This window comes from Labrus bergylta, chromosome 21, assembly GCF_963930695.1.
Source record: "Labrus bergylta chromosome 21, fLabBer1.1, whole genome shotgun sequence".
NCBI lineage: Eukaryota > Metazoa > Chordata > Actinopteri > Labriformes > Labridae > Labrus > Labrus bergylta.
This window is the reverse complement of record NC_089215.1, coordinates 18807470-18829506: the sequence shown is the minus strand read 5'-3', so window position 1 is coordinate 18829506 and position 22037 is coordinate 18807470. Positions and strand designations below refer to the sequence as shown.

General features: G+C 38.8%; 1 protein-coding gene across 1 annotated transcript; it reads right to left on the bottom strand.

Annotated features, from left to right (window-relative positions):
* Positions 1 to 1343: 1343 nt before the first annotated feature.
* vstm4b (V-set and transmembrane domain containing 4b) lies at positions 1344 to 21679 on the bottom strand. The gene is made up of 8 exons (XM_020644777.3): positions 21508 to 21679; positions 17714 to 18121; positions 7261 to 7314; positions 6898 to 7005; positions 6626 to 6659; positions 6411 to 6535; positions 6177 to 6241; positions 1344 to 5075 (listed from the first exon to the last, which is right to left on the bottom strand). The coding sequence occupies exons 1-8, from the start codon at positions 21557 to 21559 to the stop codon at positions 4950 to 4952; spliced, it is 972 nt and encodes a 323-aa protein (XP_020500433.1). The 5' UTR covers positions 21560 to 21679; the 3' UTR covers positions 1344 to 4949.
* Positions 21680 to 22037: the final 358 nt, after the last annotated feature.

The following is a 22037-nucleotide window of genomic DNA, read 5'->3' as shown; positions in this document are numbered from 1 at the left end:
TCTTTCCGGAGAGTTCAGAGCTCTAAGAGCAAATGCTTTAACCAATCAATTTGAGTCCAAATATTTCCTTCAGTGGTTAACGTTTAACTGTAGGAGCCAATTTACTGTGTGTGTATTTATGTATTGCATTTCAATGGTTTTGGTTTATATGTTTATTTACTTCATTTGGACACTAGGTATTGATAATTGATAATTGATAATTGGGGTAATTGGGCGGTATGGTTGAATGTTTATTGGTCACGGGTGAACAGGAAATGGTGGCATAGGTGATGGGAACATAAGGTTCTTACCGTTTCGCAATGTAACGTAGAATAACGTTAATGAAAGACAACAAATAATGTATAATCTAGGAAACAAGAATTCACCATATATTCATCATGGTTTGCCTGCTTCAGATGTTAAATAGGAACTTCTAGGAAGTTATTTCATTCATAGACCTTTCCATACACCTATGGCAGTGAATAAAAGCACAATTAGAAATTTGGACATTACAGTCACTACATTAACCATACTGTATTTTCCTGAAAGTTAATGGGCCATGCCAATGGTAGATACCAGAGCCAAGGCACAGAACTTTAAAAACAAGCACAGCATATATGAGCCTTCTTTGACCACGAAAAGAGCCAGCTCGCTGCTTCATTAACTTCAGATCAGATTGATGTCAAGTGAAAAAAAGAAAAAGGTAGATGGCATTTTCTGCCAAAAAAAACCAATCATATATTTTCTTTAATTCTAAAACAATCCACAACTTGGCAGCCGATTTTAAGACCTCGTGGGTGCAATATGGCTAATTTCATTTGTGGCAGAGGACAAGACAAATAAACGATGGGTGATGATAGGCAATGGGCATTAAAACTGCCTGAAATGACAACATAAGCTATTTTTTAGCATATACCTTCAGAATATTATGGGTACCATTTTTACCATAGTTGAGCATATTTGTATTGAAATTAGCTAATTAGCAGCAAACACAAAGAGTACTTGGGTATTTATTAAGTTAACCCAAAATGAAACAATATTCTCCCTTTTTTCTTTGCATAACCAGGAAAAAATAATAAGAACTGATTAGGGCACATTGTCTTGGTATGTTTGAACATTTGTGATAGTCCTTCCAGTAGATATTCAGGTATACTCCACAAGATGTGAAGATAACTTAAATGATAACCAAAGTCACAGTGGTTGATCCTTTCAGGGAAATACATTTCTCTTTAAATTATCATGAAAGTCCAGCCCATAGTTGTAAAGATGTTTCAGTTTCAAGCAAAGTTGTGGTCTGATGGATGAACCAACATCAACACCCAAAAAGCAAACACAAAGGAAAAACTTATTTAGGCACATGCTGCTCAAATCCACTTTCGTATTTATTTCACTTACTGATACAAAAAACTGTACAAAAGAAGAAAATGAACAACAAATGTTGGAATGTTGATGAATGCAGAGGTCAGTGGTGGGGAGAGAGAGGGAGAGAGAGAGCAGGGAGCAGTGAGCACAATTCAAACACATGGTTCGAGTTAGCAGACTCCCATTAAGGACAACGTGGTCTGGAAGAAACTTTACATTTCACAGTTTAAGGGCATTTTAAATACACTTCTGCCTGCCACTGAAAGGTCACTGTCAGGCATTTTATACGTGAATAATACACACAACTGTACAACTGAAAGACACAGAGAACAACAATGGAACATTGAACTGCTAAAAATGGAGGCTGATGGTGGTTAAGATTGAAATGAACCACCAGCTAAATATAAGGTGTCTTACACTGTACATGTGACACAGCTAAAAACCTCTGTCCTACTTTCTTTGTTGTGATTTTTCAAGTGGCACATGTGCTTTGGCCGGCAACCATATTGGAAGTAAGCAGTTGTTCTACAAGTTAACTGCTTCAGGCTACAAACAAGAAATTAGACTTTCTTGACATTTTTAAAACAGATACTGAATCCTTCTTTGACTTTGTAACTGGAGATAAACCATACTCATCATCAAAATCATATGCATGGATCCTACTGTATGCATTTTATGTCGATTAGCAGTTAGCGGAGTCATTATAGAGTCTATATATATTTTTTTGTTGTTCATTACATAACTAAATACACCTACCACAGATTAGGTAATGGTTTAATGGTTCACAGAAGAGTGAAATAATTTAACTGAAGTCACTCAATTTTCTCTCTAGTTCTATGTTAGCAGACAGATAGGCCTAGCTATGTTAGTTAACACTGCAACAGGCGAACCTTTGAAATATACACTATTGAAAGGCTAACTCTCAGCGGTGTGAAGGATCAAAGTATTGAGAAGAACATTTTCTGTACTTATACTCTACAGAAGTATTTTGTTTTTCTCCTATTTCATGTGCTCGATTTAATTCCAGAAGAAGCACTACTTTTTTATCTTTTATTTCTGAAGAGAGAAGTTACTAATCAGGTGAAAGTTAAAGTTGTCTCAGATGACCATGAAATATTGATCGTTGATACTATAAAAAAAAATGCAAAAAATACAAATGAAGGCATAAAAAGCTGAAGATTATAGTAAAATAAGAAAAGATATTTTAGTTTCAGTGCTTTGGATTTACTCTCCCAGTAATCAGTTCAGTATGGAGAGAGAGTTGGAGTGACTACAATTGAACATTAAGTATACTTACACATTGATGCGTTAGTTACAGTTACTAATAGTTTAAGAATTAAATATACAAAAAATAAACACTCACAGGGTTTTATAATGTTATTGTGCAAGTATTATAACTTTAAATGCAACTCTGCTTGTACTGACCATGCCTAATTATGACTCAGGATGCCAGATTATTACTTGTGATGAAGATCATCTGGTTGTTGTTGTTGTTTAATGTTGTAATAGTACTTAGTTTAAGACCTTAGTGCTTCTTCCAGCACTGATCTGACCTCACTGGTAACGCCACATGAGATATTGGGAGTCTGTGGGAAGGGAGGGATCCGGTGCCTTTTTGTCTGGGTTTCAAGTTCACTGTTTTATAAAAACTCTGCTTTGCTTTTCCATGCCTGAATCCAGAGGATCACTGAATGGAAAAAGAAGCCTAAGCACTTTCACACTGGGACTCATGGAAAGTGAGAAAGCATGTGGGACTTCAGCTGATCTTATCTTAAACTACGAAATCACCACAATCCTTACATTAAGGTGAAAAGGTCCAAACAGCTTTCAGTTTGTCCCAGGGCACGGTGTAGGTCTCACAACAGTGGATGTGCCTTTATGTGTTTAAACTTAGAAGAGTGTTTACCCTACATGTAACTCCACTCTCGTGTATGTTTGTGTTCGTGTGTGTGGCGCTAACAGCCTGTTAAGTTGATGTTGGCACCAGATGAAAGGTCTCGCATACTTGCCTGTGGGGGAAGGTCGAGGGGCTAATCGCTACCTTAATATCAACTCTGTGGAGTTGTGGTCATTATGAAGTGTCACATCAAAACAAACTGGACGCAGATGTCGTCAGGCAGATAATGCTGGGAACATGCCAGGAGTAAATCTGACTTTGAAATTGTGATGATCTACACCCATTAGAACGGAAGACTTTCATTTAGTTTGTCTTGCCTTCATAAATCTGATTCTCTAAAATGGTTTTTCAAGTCGCTCAAGGAACTTCAAAGATCTCATAGAATGCCCCACATTACTGCCCCCCCGTCATCCAAACAGGCTTTGATTTTTTTAATTTACTAAAATGCCACAGTCCAGAAATTCTTTTTTCCCCTAAATTTGGAGAAAATTAAAACCATTCCCAATGACATACTGTCTGAAAATAGATCAGGTTTAAAGCTAAAGCTCAGAGGCAGTAATCTTATCCTGAAAGAATCTGAGAAATTGGTAGCTAGAATGGTTTTCTCCAATGTTGAAAAATAAATAAATCCACAAGCGTCCTTACTTGCATGTTCTAACTGTTTTTGTTTTTTCCACTCACGTACGAATACGTACAAAACAACATTTTAATGTGATCATTGGTGGTTTTGGATGGGGGCCAGTGCCCCTGTAACACTGAGCTTGCTCCCCCTGTGCCCCCCACCCTCCAAAAGGAAGAGCCCCCCTTATAACACAGACATAGTATTTGACCTAACCTCCTGATTCACAATCTGGTTATAAATACAGTCACTGAAACAAATAGAAATCATGATATTTTTATGTAGTGGTATTTAATGATGTGCGGTATTATTTGGCATAATATTTTTTTTTTGTTAATGCATGATCATCTTTGTCTATTTTTTTCAGTAAAAGTGGTCTAGAACCGCCAATGAATGTGATGTTTTATTTTATGGCTAATAATTGCCATTTGTCATGTTATGGTTTCAAAATACCTTCCCCTTGCTGGTTTGCAGATTAGCTAGCTAGCTAGCTAGAACAATGCTATCTTGTTCTTCCATTGTTTCTGATAAATTGGCTAATCTGCTCCGTCTTAAAGCTCCATACCTAACGCACAGAACAGCTTGTTTTGACTAAACCTGGAACTCAAAGCAGTATTTTTTCTCATAAGATGGTAGCAAATCTGACCTAACATATGAGTACACTTGACTCTAAATAGGTGCTATGAACATGAACCAAAGAGATTGAGTTGCAAATATTGGATGAAAACTGTTTTCGATCAGAGGAGAAGGCTCAGATTAACTGAATAATCAAATCTCACATCTCCCTCCTACTCTGACGGACTAACTTGGTTTAGATCAGCTCTGTTGACTCCTATTTCATTCCAAGTTGAAGCTACACAGGATTTCAGCATGGTTAAAAAAAGAGAAATACTCTAGTATACAAAATATCTCCTTTTGCACCTTGGTCATATTGAAGGTAGGTATAAAAAACATCAAATCATACGCTTTCATAATTGTAAGACAATACATATTTTGCTATTCACAAACTATTTGAATACAAAATGACACAGACTATAAATAGACAGTACTTTTTTACACAAGGCACAGTTTCTAGTGGTGTGTTTGTTCCTTTCATAGCGGCTGCTCCTCGAACAGTATCTGAGCATACACAGTGCCGCTACATGATGCCTTGGTTTCTGGAATTGGCCTCACCAGATCCAGCTCGGCGTAGGTCAGATTCTCCTCCACAATCTTTGGCTGGAGATGGGGAGAGAAAGGAAGAAAAAAAGGCATGGTAAAAAACATGATTCTTAAGAGAAAGAATAAGTATTTGTAGTGGTATCAGTGGTTAGAAAAGTATCAAGAAAGTTGTGGAAGATTCCTGCCACACTCTACATAGCTAAATGTTCTTCTCAGATTAGATGTCACTTCAGTGGATGTGCCCTTACAAGACTCTTGGGTTGAGGTTGCCAAACTTTAAGCTGCAATCAGTTGCATTTTTCATTGCAGCTTGTAAACACATCTTTCAAATTGGGGCCCTCCTCCTGGGCTCATCACCCCCAGAATCGCACAATCACTGAAGGATGTATGTACGGTTACTGTTTGTACCTACACTGCAAGCTACAGCATGCTAGCACAAGCTAGCCACCAGTGTTTGGCGCCTGCCTGTCCAACAGAAAGCCGGCATACTCCCCAGTCCCCGTCGGAGGGTGTAAGCGAACCCAAAGTTCGTCCTGCTTTTGGAACTGGCTTTATCCACATTGCCTCATTGTTGTCATTGTTTCACCTCCCTACGTATGTTGTCATATTAGCCCGTTTAAATTATGGCTAATCGCTGAATTGAATCCACCCCTAAGCTTCCTTGCACACTGTCATTGGCTGGGGGAAACACACCAGCATCTTGCCCACAAACATCAAAATACATGCAGAGGATAGGATCTCTGCAGACACAGTCACCACCACACATCTATGGAGGGCCATAACTGATGATTAAGCGGCATTACTTTTGTAGAAGTCTGTATTTTATTATTTTGGAAAAAGCTACTGACTCTACCTTTAAATTACCTCTTGTAGCTTTGTGTGCTAATCGTTACAAGCTGCAACAAAGCAACTTCATTCAAGTGACAATGACAAAATTAAACCTGGGTTAGGTGGCACATTTTGTGACATTTTCTTGTACTTTTTTTACAGGTATATGACTGGCCGTATCTATTCCTTTCTGGGTATGTGACGTTTAATGCAAGAGGAAATTCATTGCATTGTTAGAATTAGTACTGACATGATTCCTAATTATTTTGCAACAATAAACAACAATAACTTAATTAATCAAGATGCAAAAGGGTGTCATTTTGAACTCACCAACACAACTTTCCTCGGTTGTGGTTTTAAAAGTTTGGGTTTCCGTGTTTTCTCTCCAATCGGAGCTGCAGGGACAGAAAAAAAGAACTTGTTACCTTGTTTCTATTGCTCACATTTTCCTGCTTTTTAAAACATGAGCAGCTTGTAAGTTGTTTTTAATACAGAAAGTTTACATTTATGTTCAAAATGCTTGATTACTGTAGGACAAAGCTGTGGGTGTGAATTCTTGTCTACCTTTTGCTGGTATCTCTGGTGGTATCTCCTCTTGGTAGTCTCTGCTCCGTTTCTTCCTGTACCTCCTTTCTTTTTTAGGCAGGGCAGGAGACATATTGACTAAGCTTGTGACAGTCTCCCCTGAGCTGGATTTAGACAGAATTACCAAAGGTTAAGCGTACGTAAGAACAAGTTTGGCAATGCAATAAGCTGTGAATCACTGTATAAAATCTTACCTGTTCTGGGGGCTTTTGACCAAGTGATAATTGTCTGCAGAGATATAAAGGATGTTGGAATAAATTCATAACGTTTCAGCCAAAGATTATTGTATTTTGGTAAAATGCAAACTTCTACTCTACATGAAATTGACTTAATTTAGAGTTTTGGAAACAAAATACTTGGTAGAGACAACAGAGAGACGAAAGAAAGAAGATAACAGAAAACATGAAGACATTAAAATTACATTAATCAAAGGTCAGATGAGAGTTATCTCAAGGTTGCTGCTAACCTTTTAACCTCTGCTTCCTCTGTATGTACTGGCAGGTTACTGTCACCGTAAACATGCACATACACAGCAGACCCACTGAGCAGATCAGCACTGCACACAGGTACACATCTGAAACACAAATACATTTGCACACACTTTGGTCAAAACAGTACCTCAGCCCTGTGCCTGTTGCTTCACTCTTCACACATTTTTGAAGGAAAAAAAGATGTGCATGTTTTGCCGAGCTATTTAAGGCACTGAGCGATATCCTTTGGTTTGGGCTATATTTGCTCTCCAACTACGATGCATTGCTGTTTCACCACAAAACACACACACACACACACACACACACACTCTTACCATTCTAAAAATAGGCTGACTTACCTTCAAACAAGCTCCACAGGCTTTCTTTGGCCTTGGTGGAGGGTAGGACGTGCACTACATGAAGAAAGAGAAAGAGAGAGAGAGAGGAAAATAAGTTTTGTAAAGTCCGTAGTCATCACTGTGGCTTCCTTGCCGCCTGATTACATGCTAGCTAAAGTTTAAATAAAGCTAATTGTAGGAAGACAACTAGCTGAGGTTAGCCTCCTCCCTGCCTGTTTCTGACTCACTGTCCAGAGGTCTCAACCTTAACCTTTACCGAACGAAAAAAGGTCAAATATCTCATTAACTCTAAGCCATTAGCGGAAACAGTTTGGTTAAGGTTATACACCGTCCTGAACTTTTACCACACATCCACCCGTGTGCTGGTCAATAAACACTCTTTCAGTCTGCATAATAAAACTTTCTTGGTAAAACAAGACAACCTTAGCCCTTTCTGACATAGCTCTTCTTTTGAATGTATGTTTTTTTTGTGACAGAAACATGAAGAAACATTTCCCTGTTTGCTAACAGGGTGAATTCATGCACATCAACTGAAACAGATGCCACAGTGTTTGCAGCAACAGCCACTTTGCTAACATTGGGGGAAGTATAGCAAGCCTGATTGACAAAAGTGAGGATGCCCTTAACTGTGAAGCTGAAGTTGTTGTTACAATGGTTTAGCATTTCAATCAAGCACAACACTTACAGTTTTCAAACCACATACAGCACGCAAGATCATGTTTCATTTGCTCTGGCAGATACTTTTGTAATAGTGGGGTGATTTTGATTCACTGCCTGACTGTGGAGTGCTATTGAGGTTATTATGTTAACAACTATCAGCTTCCACTGATGTGGAACATTTGGAATTGCAATCACATCATTACTTTATGAACTGGATGGTACTTCACAGTTCTTTGGTGGAAGGGGGGGGGGGGGGGGGGGGGGGGGGCAGTATTGGCTTATAACTCAAACTATCAAAGTATCTGGTTAGTAAAGTATCTGGTTAGTATTAGTATCTGGATCTTTAAAAATTGGATACAGAGCCCATTGGTGTACTACATCTCACATTTTGTTTAATACAACAAGAAGCATCAGTTTTAATTAGAGTCTTTTAAAAGTCACGTATTATTCTGAAGTCTCAGAGCACCTAAAAACATGACCGTGAACTTCCTTGTTAAAAATCCTCTCTGATCCTGTATTTAATCATGCCTATAAACCCCTCTATTTCAGCCCTGCTCAGAACAGGCTGTTTCTGTGTCTGTAGCTTTAAATGCAGGTGAGCTATGTTCAACCACGCCCCTCTACTGTAGAAGGGCTTGGATGAGAAGACAGACTCAGAGGGCAGAACAAACACCTAGCTGTGGGAGTGTCACCCACCTGGGGGAGGGGTTACTGCCCTTTATGATGTCACAAAGTGAAACAGCCTGTTTGAACACACATATTCTGAAAAGTAGAGCAGGCAACAGACAGAGAGGATGGACATAACTGGGGGGTTTGTAGACAGATTGAAAACTATGGTAAAGTGGTTCCACACTGAAACGCATTTGCTTATGTGTCTGGCAAAACTGGGCTAAAACCATCAACATTTAGAGTTTCAGAGTTAACATTGACAGAGTTGGTGACTTTCATTCATAAATGTATTTTTTTTTACGGTGGTCCTTTTTTAAATTGAATTTGGAGGAAGACAAAATAAGAGCTTCTCTTTTCCTGTCGGTGCCAGTGGATGTAGCCACTATAAGTAATTGTTTCTGCATGGCAGATTTTATGTAACTGGCTAGCTAATTTACATGAGCTCAATGATTTGGCAGGACTTTCTCTGGTTACCTACGTATTTCTGGCTCAAATAAAAGCCCATTAAACAGCTTTACACATTGGCAATGCTCAGTTATGGTCAAATTGTCTTTTCAGTGTTAGATAACTGTTTCACTCCAATCCAATCCAATCTGAGCACCAACATGGAGTCAGAAGTGTCAATGCAGACTTGATCTGTTTGATGAGAATCCCAGCTATGTGCTGCTTGAGTCCTAAATGGCTGAGAGAAAATATATTTCCCATACTCAACCTGAAATCTCGTCCCACACACTCAATCATCTCTCCACCCCATCTGACCACAGTAGTCTTAACACTGCTGTTCTCCTGCTGAGCTGGTGGTAGGAAGCTCGTGAAGTGACACCCACCAAGGCGTCTTGAAATACCCCAAACCACCAGCAGCTGACGACAGGCAGGCTGGCCATGCTGGCTGGAGACTTTCCCACAGGCAGACTGGCTGTCATGCGAGCTCACTAACTGACAAAGTTTTCTGTAAAATATGAATCCATAACATATCTGAACAGTAAGAGCTATTGCATGGATTCTCCTGCAATGACAAGGATTTAATTTTTTTCATGCAAAACTACTTAAGACAACATTCTGTGCATAAAAAAGAGCAAATAAAAAAACAAAACAAACCTATCAAGCAATTTCAAACCAGAAACTTCCTCCTATTGCTGCTAAAGCTATTCTTTTAGCATCACTTAAACAAATGTGCGCTAGGAAGACGCAATTCCTCCTTCAAGGTGAATACATATGCTGTTGGTTTTTGGGGGAAACTGACATTGAAATAATTGAATGCAGACTGAGAAAAAACACTTCCCAAGCACAACTATCAACGGGAGAAAAAATACAATTTCAACCGGTGTCATAAAACTGTGGGACAGCATGAGCATGAATTAAACTGCCAGAAATTACATAGATGGAATGGATGTTTACTGCAAAGCCTGCAGTCCTGTGAAAACTCACAAGTAGATGAAAAAATGCTGCATCATGTTTACACTTCAACACAACTCATTATTTTGTTATAGAACTGCATTTATAGAAAAACTTATTGTCGATAAAAAGCCAGTTATAGAAGGTTAACCTTTATACATTAAATAGGATGAACGTACGTCCCCATTTGACCGGGACCGTCTCTTTTTCAAGCTCTGTGTCCTGAGTCTCAACAAATATCTATAACCGTAATATGTCCAGGTTTTGAACAGCCCATGTCCCAGTTTCAACAAGCCAAAACAATACACTGTGCTTACAACACTGATTTTTCTCTATATACAGTATATTAATCAATGTCGTTGCCAAGAGTTGCCAAGGCTGTTGCTGTTCTAACCAATAGAAAAACACCACAGATGCACCGTGAATCTAGCTTATCTAGGCTAGCCTAGCTTATCATCCTAACAGGACCTGCTGCGTAATAACAGGTAACTACAGGTAGGCTTGCTGTCATAGTGAAAAGGAAGTCAGCGGTTTCCAAAGAGCTCCAGGAAAGTTACAGCTTCTTTCAAAAAGTACCAGCCTATAGAGATGCTGCATTTTGCACACTGCAAGTGTCCATATTCAGTCGCTCTTGGTTGAAATGCCAACAAACAAAGCCATATTAAAACACAAAAAGTGGTTCAGGCTGAAAGTATCTCTGTTACAATCTACTTTAGTGAAGCAAACGCTGCTGACAACCAATTTAAACAGGCTGCTCAGAAAGAAACTTTTACCTACCACCTTGTATGACCAGTGCAGGTCACAAATCTGTGGATCGACATGTGGGTTTGCGGTAATGTTAAAGTGCCCCCGACTTGGAGGTTTGAAAATATGGTCACTCTAACTCCAAAGCCAAAAGCAAAAAGCACCTACCAGTTCACTTCATAGAGAACTACATGGTGGTGTACAGTATGCTGTCAATAACCCAGTTAAGGTGATTTCTACCTTGGCTTTACACTTTCTATAAAATACTTTTATAGACCTAACAGGTTTCAGACTGTGCTCAGTGGGGAATATTCCTTTGGATACGGTCCCTAATCCTTCGTCGACCATATGTGACCTACATTCTAGGAAACCTTTATTGTCAAGGGGGGAGATAGAAAGAAAGAAACGAACTTGGCTGAGGATTGTTCAATTTCTTGTCAAATATTTACCTTTTAAATATGAGATGGTTTGCAGATAAAATGGTTTAGGATTGAGTTGAGACAAAGCCTATGCTTCATGATTAACATGTGCATGATGAAAACACTGAATATCAGAATTGCTATGTCAACTTCATGATTGATCCTTTCCATGAATCAAACAGGAGCAAAATGAAGCAAAATGCAAAGAAAATTTTATGAAAGGACTTAAATATAAAAAATCAAGCAGACCTTAGAATCGACTTCTTTATAGGTGTAGATTATTTTTACTAGTTTGGCTTAAGTTTGACTTAAATAGCTCTGTAAACTGCTGAAGTAGTAGTTGAGATTGAACAGGTGTGAAAAGGAAATGCACACTTAAGTTAATATACATCCCTGCTGATAAAGCTAGCTAGCCTAGCTAGCGAGATTCGACATTAGCATGACTGTTTTTTTCAAGAATTGAAATATAAAACTAACAACAAAGCCTATTAACTTTACAAAGTTACTCAGTGTTTTTTTCTGAACACAAAAAATAATCAAAGGCAAAATGAAAAAGTTAACACTTGGAGTATTGTTCTCTAAGGCCCCTGTGTTCACTTAACGTTTTTTCCAGGCAGAGAAGCGCTGGCTGTGAGCTCGGAAGCGCTTGCATGAAGCGTTCATGCGCTGAGAAAAATAGCGCTGCACGCCCGTCCTGTCTCTATGACAACAGTCTTTTGAGAACGGCTGCTGTATGACTGACACTGCTCCGTTACTTTACTGTATGTTTTATACTCGAGATTATTTCTACCCCAGCAGACATGGAGCAAAGAGGATGTGGGTACAAGACATAATCCATAGGAGGCACAAATATGGGGAATATCATGCAGTATATTTGGAAAATAGATTTTTTTTTTACAGGTGACTGCCTGCTGCTGCAAACACTCTCACCTGATTGGAAACAATTGAAAAAATATGCTGGTTCTCAGAAAAAAAATGCTAGGTGGACAAGTGTTTTGTTCTTGGTTTTATTGTTATGGTTAACATTTTTCTTCATATAATAAATGTAGTGATTTGCAAAAAAATGAGTGGGCATATTTCTATTGACATATTATCTATTATTATTGTGATGTTTCCTTATTATGTGATGATTTAAAAATAAAACCAGTGTATCTCAAATCATCAGTGTCAGGAAATCCATCAGTGCATACAGACATAGCCTCACTGTGAACTGCACAGTCTTCCTGAAAGAAAAACCATTTCAAACAGACTTTCTCTCGTCTATTTAAATGGCAGATGACTTAATTTAAAGTCCCAGCCTGCCTTCACAGTGAATCATTCACAGTGTAAATCTCGGTAACATCTCTGACGTTTATGCGGTGTTTTTGTCCGAGGTTCTGCGTAGGTCTGTCAGTGCAGCAGCTGTACATGCTGGAATGATCAGAAACTGGATAAATCTGGTGTACTGTGAGCCATAAAACTGGCTTTTATCCTTGTGTCTTCTTTTGACAGCAGCTTTTGAATGGCTGAAGACTGAGTCGGACTACAGCGGAAACTTAACAACAGGCTACTTTTTGTTCATCTGAGCCACAGAGTTGCATTCATTTACTGACTGTTTTTCAGATTCGTGGCCTCTTTTTTGTCCCCCAACAAACCCAACACTGTAAACATCAATACAAAGACAGGGGACAGAATAATGATCCTCTGTTTTATCCTCATTTACAGCCAGTCAATGCTGTAATTAACTGTATTTAAAAGCCAGCAGATGAATTTAAGTACAAAGCGTCATTGAATGTCTTTACAAAGGGTTGAATCGTCCTTCACTTCCTGTTGTCTTTTGGTGGAGTATTTTTCTGTTCATTGGTACCTCGTGACCCTATTATGGCCAAAAACATTGACCTGTTTTGTTTTTCTAATTATTCATATGTCCCTGTTTGTCTTTAAAAGCAACCCAGAGATGTTTGTGATCTCAGATATTTCTGATTTTCATTTAGCTGCCAGAAGAATACCCAGAGTTCCACGTTCTTTCTATTCTTAAACCATGCCACATCCGTGTCCGGTGTTCCTCGCAGAAATATCCTTGTTCACTGAAAGTCGCCCACATTGTAGAAATGTCTTCAGCTCAGTTTGTTTATGCCAAACTGGTGCTCCGTCCATACTGTGCTCTTCCCTTTAAATTCTCCACCAAACCCTCTGACCTCTCGGGCTGTGTTTGTTATAGCAGTAGTAGGTATAGAGTAATGGGAGTTCTGTGTCTGTGACGGATTGTGGAAACACCTGGTCACCTAATGTTGTCCCACCGCAGGAATTCCACCAGTATGGCATCAGAAACACACACGTTTATGCTCATAAAAGTCTCAGTCATCTGCTGTTTCTCATCAGGAGTGTGGACTGTGGAGCAACAGTCCCAGGGAGGTTTGAACCCCTCAGATGTGAAGCTGATGTTTATCATAGCTGTCAACAGTGCTGTGAATACCGGGAATAATTAACCCTTCCTGTTGGTCCACTGGGCACCAATAGTGAAGTCAAGCATAGCGATTGCTTTGGCCTGCCTATTGAAAGCACCCAGCTGACATCATCGACAGTGTGTGGTATTAAAAGTCCCAATTCAAATACTAAAACATTTAATAGTTTATCTTTCAGATGTTGGTTTTGCAACTCCTTTTTACTCTGTCTCCCAGAAATATACTTCATGTATTAAGACACAATACTAATGTTTAAGCCTTTTTTCACATTGCTTTAACACACAGTATACCTATATGTGAGAATTGGGAAAATGTGTTCTTCAATTAAATTAGATAGTCAAAAAGTGAAAAGGACAAGAATTCCACTTGAATCAAGAATAATAACCTCATTACTCCAGTTGTGTAATGAAAAATAAACAACCTATCTTTATTATATTCAAGTTTTTCTCTGGTCGTGGTTGCAGTGTTTATACAAATTGTCACCGTTGACTTTTTTATTAATACCTCCGAAGCCACAAACGACTGGTGCTTCCTCAGATAAAAATAACTCCCCACATCCTTGACCACCAAAGACTGTAGACACGAGCCAGCTGCCCACTGGACTTCTGCTGCAGACAAACATTCAAACTTTACCTTCCTTAGCACAACTATCTCTTGTTCCATTTCTGCTGAGTCTCAGTGGACTCCGTCTGCTCTACTTCTGGGAGGGAAACTCCTTGTCAGGGCCAATGTCAACAGCTCCTGGAAGGGACTGGGTGTCTACATGAGCCCATTTGGCTGTGGACAACATGAAAGTCACAGCCTGCAGGAACGCTTCCATGGAAAATGTGGTGAGCAACGTCTAGTGTTGTTGAGCACTGACAGTATGAATTGTCTTGAGGTTGTTGCAAAAGAGAATGCATTGATTCTTTGGATAAACCACGATCAAATCAAGCAATTCAACTGAATGCCTCTCCAACAGCTTTAATATGCTCATACAACCGCGACAGAACCTTCAACTACATCATCAAGGCATCTGTTTTTGTTCATAAGTGTTCGGTGTTTGTCTGCTCTTTTTCTAGATTAAAGAAGCATAAAGAAGTTACGCAATTCTAGCTAGTTACATAAAACGGATGCTGGATAGCAAGACAGTCACCATAAGCCTAAACGTGTACTTCAGACATGGTCAGTATGTACAACAAACTTTTATGGGACTGTAGCAAGAAAGATAGTAAGCATTTGAAGGGTTTGACAGTCTTTTTAAGCCTCTATAAAACTAAACACAGAAGAGCTTAAGTGTCAAAGATAAGACTAAACATCTTTTTAACTCTTATTCAAGCTAGTGAAGTGAGTAACCTCATAGCAATTTTCTTAGACTATCTTTTGCTCTTTATATTGATTTGAGTGACAGATTTCCTTTAACAAAGTAATAATACAGCCAATAGCTGCTGACATTTTAAGAGTATATGCTAATGTTAGAAGCACTGCTTTATCCTGTAGGGATTTCCTTAAATTCTCAGCGATTTGCTACCATAGAAAGTCTTCTTCTGTCAAATGTATCTGTTTTTATTCATACTTTAGTAGATGAGGCTAACATCAGGTGAATTCTAAATCTAAATTGCTGTACTTTAGAATACAAGCATGAATTGTTGTGTATCTTTATGTGCCAGCCTTTTCATTGATTTGTGACCATTCAAGATGCATACCGCCTTTTTTCTCAGTCTGTTTACACCTTGCATTAACATCCATCCTGGGTGATCTGATAACAAGTGGATAGCCTCAATGTAAGGTGAACACATCCCAATTCCTACAGTAGGTGGTCCGGCACACATTTATCCACCTTTGTTTGGTAGTGTAAACGCTCATGCGTCCTATATTCAGCATTAAGGACCCAGGGTCGGGAAGTTAGAGGGAAGATAGTTCTGTTCACAAGTACTCAAATGACATGCATTGTAAATATAATTTATAAACACAAATACTTAAGTGGGGTCTCCTTGTTACAGATGTAAAGAGCCCCTCGATGTCCCTTAGTGCCCTATAGCCTTCATCAATTCTCAAAGTGATGTCAACAAGTATCACTTAGTATTTACAGTCTCCTATAATGATTATTCTTATCATACTTTCTCCTCTGACTAACTAGACTAGAGGGTTAGTCGTAAAGCCATCTGACTAACTAGCTCTGAGCTGCATTATATGGTTATTGTCATCATTATTGCATCATCAGTTGGCAGAAATGCTTCTCTTTCAAAACTTTTATTCGAAAAAAAGTCAGCTGTAAATATTAGAATGAAGCAGGAGGAAACCTTTTGCTCTACCTCAAAGCTAACTTTAATTTATTTAGCTAGGTAGCTAGACCTGATAACAATTTAATTCAACAAGCCTGCTCTTGGTAAACTCCAGTCAAAAAATAGAAAAATGTATACTTAAAGATTAAAAGAATTGAGTAGTAATTGCCTCTTATTGTTATTGAAAACTGGGGTTTTCAGGTAAAGAGAGCCTGATAATAATAATTAAATGTGGTCATGGATTAAAGTATAGGATGGAAAAAACATCTGCAAACTCAATCTGATGCCAACGAGAAAGTGGGGTAAAAACCGTTGTCGTGGCATTAAAAAGTGAAGGGATTTCTGGGCTCTCTGGGCTTTCAGTGTGTGGCACCAGTGGATGTGTCATGCATACCCCGGTGGTGGTATTGAAACCTCACACTCTCTCTGCTCTTTCTCCAAGATCATCTACTCTGTCAAAGCCACAGTTTAATTTGATGGAAGATCCTTTTATCTCCAGGCTTTCCACCAATGACTCCCCCTCTCCAAATCAGAAGCAGGACAGTGCAACCAACTTCACCGCGTCTTCAGCCAGATGTATTACATCATCCAGCTGTGGTTACAGAAAATGCTAACTCTGATAAATTAGATATGCTTCAGCAGAACAAACATAGTTATATCCCAATTGATTGAACTATGTCATTACTGGTTTAACTTAGTTTTAGTTTGCTTTAATCCACCATTTCAGGGCATATTACACTCATTTGGTGGACCAAACCGTGTTACTGTCCCTTTCAGGTATATTCATATTTTTGTGTTCTGAATTACTAAAATAAGGGGTTTACATCAACTTTAGAAAGGGTTAACAAGCATCATTGTTCATCCTTGTTTGAGCAAAAGCCTCAAACAGTTGAGTGTGTTCACGTCTAGGGGCGGCCATCGCAGTCAGAGTTTTCTGATTCTGGCCTTGTTAGATCTCTGCAGACAAACCTGGCATCTGCGAAAAAACTATTTGCAGCCCTACTATTATCAAAACAGCATTTGTCATTGCTTCTGTTGTGGTTGCAGAAATAGCTCTTAAGTCTCCGCCCAGCACCATTAGAAGCAGTGATGACATTCTGTGAGAAACCTGGCTGCAGCTACTCGCTTCTTCTACCAAGAAGGGATTAGAAAAGAGTCAAACATACAAACGATTTGCATGTAAACCTTAATGAAGTTTGAAAGTTATAATATTGTTCAACAAACATTTTCTGTAGTCTAGGATGTGAAAAACATTTCTAAATGTAATATTGACTTTATACGATAGATATTTGGCAAACCAACGTAGGCTTTGGGAACCAAGGATGGGAAAGGAAGTCCTTAGTTACAAAGGATATTTTGCAACACTCCATGACAAAAGCTGAGCAAAAACTGTGTAGCTAGATAGATAGCTAGATAGAGGGTAAATTCAGGAGTATCCCATTGCTCACAAATATAAGTTTGACCAAACATTGAAAAAGACTATATTAATTTGAAAAAACATCCCAAAAAACTTTGAATCAAGTTATATTTTCATATATGACTAGAAGTTATGTTAATAAACAAGCATTGATTAGTCCAGCTTTGAATATTAATGAATCTATAATGGTATCATTAACATAATGAATCATCATCACTATACTCTGATGTTGTGTTTACTCAGAAAAAGTTGTACATCATAGCATGTTTGCTGCATGATTCATGTATAAATCTGACAGTGGTGAACAGACGTTGATTTCTGCACCCATATCTTATGACCCATTCTAGACTGGCTAAGTCATTTTCTCAACAAACGTGAACCAGGGGATTATGCTCACAGAATTCATCTGTTGATAATGTAAACAGTAAATATGACCCTCACCTCTGAGCTCAGTGGCGGCGGTGCAGTTTGAAGAGGCCTTCCAGCGGTCCTGGTGCTTTTTAAACTCCTGCACCCGGCACATGTAGAGCCCCCGGTCCCCCTCAGACACATTTAAGATAACAAGGTCAAAGATCTTCCCCTGCTTCACCACTGTCAATTTCAGTTTGGGCCACGGGAAGCTCTTAGTGTAGTTGCCATAGAAACGGGCCTTCCTCATGTTGACCCGGGCAATGAGGAGTTCGTCCTCAGGCCGGTCTGTGCCAGCAGGCAGGAAGGTCCATTTAACCACAGGAAGAGCAGCGTTTCGGCGCCGCTGGGACACGACACAGGAGAGCGTGATATTTTCACCCTCCTGGGCTACAGTGAAGGGAGAGGGGGTGATGGTGACGTTAATGGCCAAACACAAATCTGGAGAACAAAAAACAGAAAGGAATTTGATTGGATTAGTATGTTTAATGTGGATTTTGGGATTTTCTAAATACTATACTATTGTCCCTTAAAGATGTATACCAAAATGATCCAATCCCCTTTAAGCTTAAATTATGTCATTGAATTGGATGCAGGTTATGAGTAAATAAAACACATATGACTGTGGAGACTGCTACTCTTGTTTTGACTGCATGTTAGCTTCAGAGGCCCTTTGATTCTGACAGAGTTCAGGCATCCCTCTAAGCACACACAGCTGTTTTCCTGTCTCTCCATTGTTTGGTCCAGACCACAGATGGTTGGCTACACTGTAAAAAAATCACATGGTAAATTAAGTACTGAGTCTAATATAAGATCATTTATTTTAATCACCATGTAGTTCTTCTACATAAAACTTACCAAAAAGTTTAAGAGACATTAAGTCACTTTGAGTGAAGTATTTAGAGTTGATGGTCACATTTTATTTCAAGGCACAGTCTTTCAGAAACAAGAGAATTAAACACTTAGTTTATATAAAACATTTTTAAACAGTACTATTAATTCTGTACAATAAGCAAAGAACTAAAGATAAGTATTATTAACTAATAAAATGTTACACAAGGTTATGGCTCTCCTCATTTGATAAATGGATTAAACATAGGCTTTCCTAACCTTGGGGTCCCAGCCCCATGTGGGGTCGGATGGAATTCAAATAGGGTCATCTAAAAGAACGTATGATCATTTAAAAATATGTTTTATATTAAAATACAGTATAAAGAACACAGGCTACTGTGGGCCATGGCCAATGCCAAAACAAGGAAGTTGCAGAGTCTCTGTCTGTCTGACATCCATTGTGCAGAAATATCGTCCCAGTCTTTCTTCCTCTGTCCACAATAATTTAGACGTATAAGCCTAAATGTGGTCTAAAAGGAATGTTTACTTGCAACACAGTTGAAAATAAGTTAATTTTTACCAAAAAGCTGTATGTGTTTTGGATGACTGGAGTTGCCAGAGTTTTGTGAAGTCAGAGTGGGGTCTCGAGCCAAAAACTGCTGGGAACCAGTGAATTAAGGAGTTATTGTCACCATCAGCTCGGTGGTTTCTGAATTTGAACATATGGTAAGAAAATAGTTTTTGGGAGGTTTAATTTGTTACCTTTCAGGTTTGTTTCCTGCATGATCATATATCGTAAATAAGAGAAAAACTAATTCAATTTTTTACAGTGTAAAGATTATTGTAGTTGTACTGATTATCAGTTCGTGCTCAAAAGCAGATTACATTTGCACAGCTTTCTTGATACTTGACATGTCAACACTTGCAGAATATGCAATTTTTCATACTTAAATGTAATAGAAATCAAGTATATCCTCTGAAAATAACTCTGTGAGTCATGACTGTCTACAATGAGTGTAACACCTGAGTCCCACTGTCTGTGATGTTTTCAGAGTTTTCAGAGTCCTATCTTCAGTTTGTTTACATCGCCAGGACGAGCGGCCGACTCCTCCCCCGGCGTATAAAAGTTGTTTAATTGAGGGACTAGAGAAAAGAAGAATAACATACTGTACTCACTGCTTAACTGTGTTTCTAGATCACGCTCATTTCAGGTAAATTTACATGCAGTGTGAGGATACGAGCATAATAAAGATCGCTAGCATTAGCATGCAATGAGTTGTTTTGGTTTCATGCTGGTGCTCAAGGGCGACATCTGCTGGATCAAAAAATCGCATATTCCGCCTTTAACATTGTTTTCATTATATAAAAAAAAAACATTTCAAGGTAAAAACTAATTTGTTTACCGCTTAAGGTGACATCGATTAGAAAGCTCTCCAGTGTTCAAAATTAAATGTCAATAATAACTGTCCTTCACCTTATATGAACGTTAAATTAACACACTTACTGCATGTCTCCCAAGATATTTAAATCATTTTAAAGGCACAGTATGTAGATTCTGCCACTAGGGGGCTCTCAATCAGTACAATAAGAAAATATGACATCGAGGCTAGCAGGGAAATATGGGAGTTCTATCTGCTAACCCCTTTCCCCATAAAAACTAACTCCCAGTTGACGTAGTAAAAACGAATGGCCGAAACCGACCTGGGGAAGAGAATATGTTTCCAGATGATGTATCTAAGTATAATTTAGATCATAATTTTCATGACATTTTTTTATCACAGCAGCAAATACAGCAACAGTACGGCAGCTTTCAGTAGCAGTTCCCGCTTCCTTATGTAATGGTCTTTGACGTAAAATCTGGTGTTTCCACGGCAATGATAAACATGTTGTGTCTGTCTTGGCAGAGGCCACGACAATCAAGTCCTGTTACAACAATTAAATTACAGATTCCTCTGAATTTGATAACGCTTGGAAATATTTGAGGTAATTAACAACAACAAAAAATATAACATAGGTTTAGTCCATTTTTTTATTAATAAGATATAATGTAGATATTGTAATACAATTATAAATGTTGTACACATTTAAGAAGCACCCTGATAATTTGAGCCAACTGGGGAAGCCATTAAAAAAAAAATTTCAAAACCATAGTTAAAGCCTGACAGTTTCAGGATGATATGCATCTAATATGTAATACCTAACTGTAACTGGCTTGAACTTGAACTCACCAAAGCAGCACAATTTACAACAACCAGTCTAATGAATCGAATTAAAGCTATATGCCATTATTTAGTCTTAACATCTCTTGTGGGTTTGATGTTGCTCAACAGTCGCCTTCTCTGTGGCGCTGACAGCCTATTGTTTTTGGCACCAGATGACATACGTGGGATGAATATGAAGCTACAAAGGTTCACTTTCTCTGTATTCTAAAACACTATCACACATCTACTATTCCAGAAATTTTACAATCTACACTTTTTAAGACACGCAAGCATTTTTCTGTCACACACCTCTTTCAGCCACATCATTAAATCAGTGCCAGTTGTGTCTTCTAATTAGTTTGAGTGACAACGAACATATATATACCTGACTGGCTAAAAAAGTGTTATTTTGTTGTTGCATGTTTATTCCGAGCAGGCTGTTACATTTTGACTGAAATGATCTCAAATAAAAGTAGAAGTAAATGTGCAAACTGATTTTCTATCAGTCAACCAAGGAGAACAATCACTTTTCATGTCAGATGTCCTTATGATCTCTGCAAGTGCATGCAACTTTGTAACCTTTTTCTTATTATCTTGACGACACACCCAGCAATCTTACTCTGAAGTGCTTTCAAAGAAAATTTGGCCACCAGATGAAAGCGTTTTCTCAATCTCCTCAACCATCACCCCAACATCTCTCATTCTCTGATGCTTTCCACAAAGTCTGACAAAAACCATTTGGCAAACTTCCCCCCACACCCCCCTTTAGTATGAAACAATATCAACTTTTCCTACCTCCAAGCAGTGCTCGAGTCAGGAGAGCGAAGACCACAGAGGAGATCTTCATTTTCCACAGCTGCAGCCTCCATAAACTCCCAGTTAAATGCTGCTGAAGGAAAGAAACCCCAGGTTCCCCTCCCAATCTTCTTCTACTTCTTCTTCTTCTTTTTCTCTTTTTTTCCCCCAGCCAAGTGTAATATGAAACATTGGTTGCTCTGTTTCTGCTCAGAACCTCCCTCTGCCCCTCCCCCTCCTTCGGTCACACACTGTGAAAACACATTTGGCAGCCTCACGTGCACACACACAAACATATGCACATGCACACTTTAGTAGCAGACAGAAACAGACAGGTGAGCATGTGCGAGGACACAGACACAAACACACGCACACACAAACACACACACCTCTGGTTTTGGCGAGTGAGTGGGAAATGTAATTTCCTGTGCAGGATGGAAGGGATGGAGGGCTGTGTTGTTGAGATTGACGCCGAGCAAATCACACTTCCAGCTGTGGAGGACAGCAGGCGCAGACCAAAGTAAGGCCTT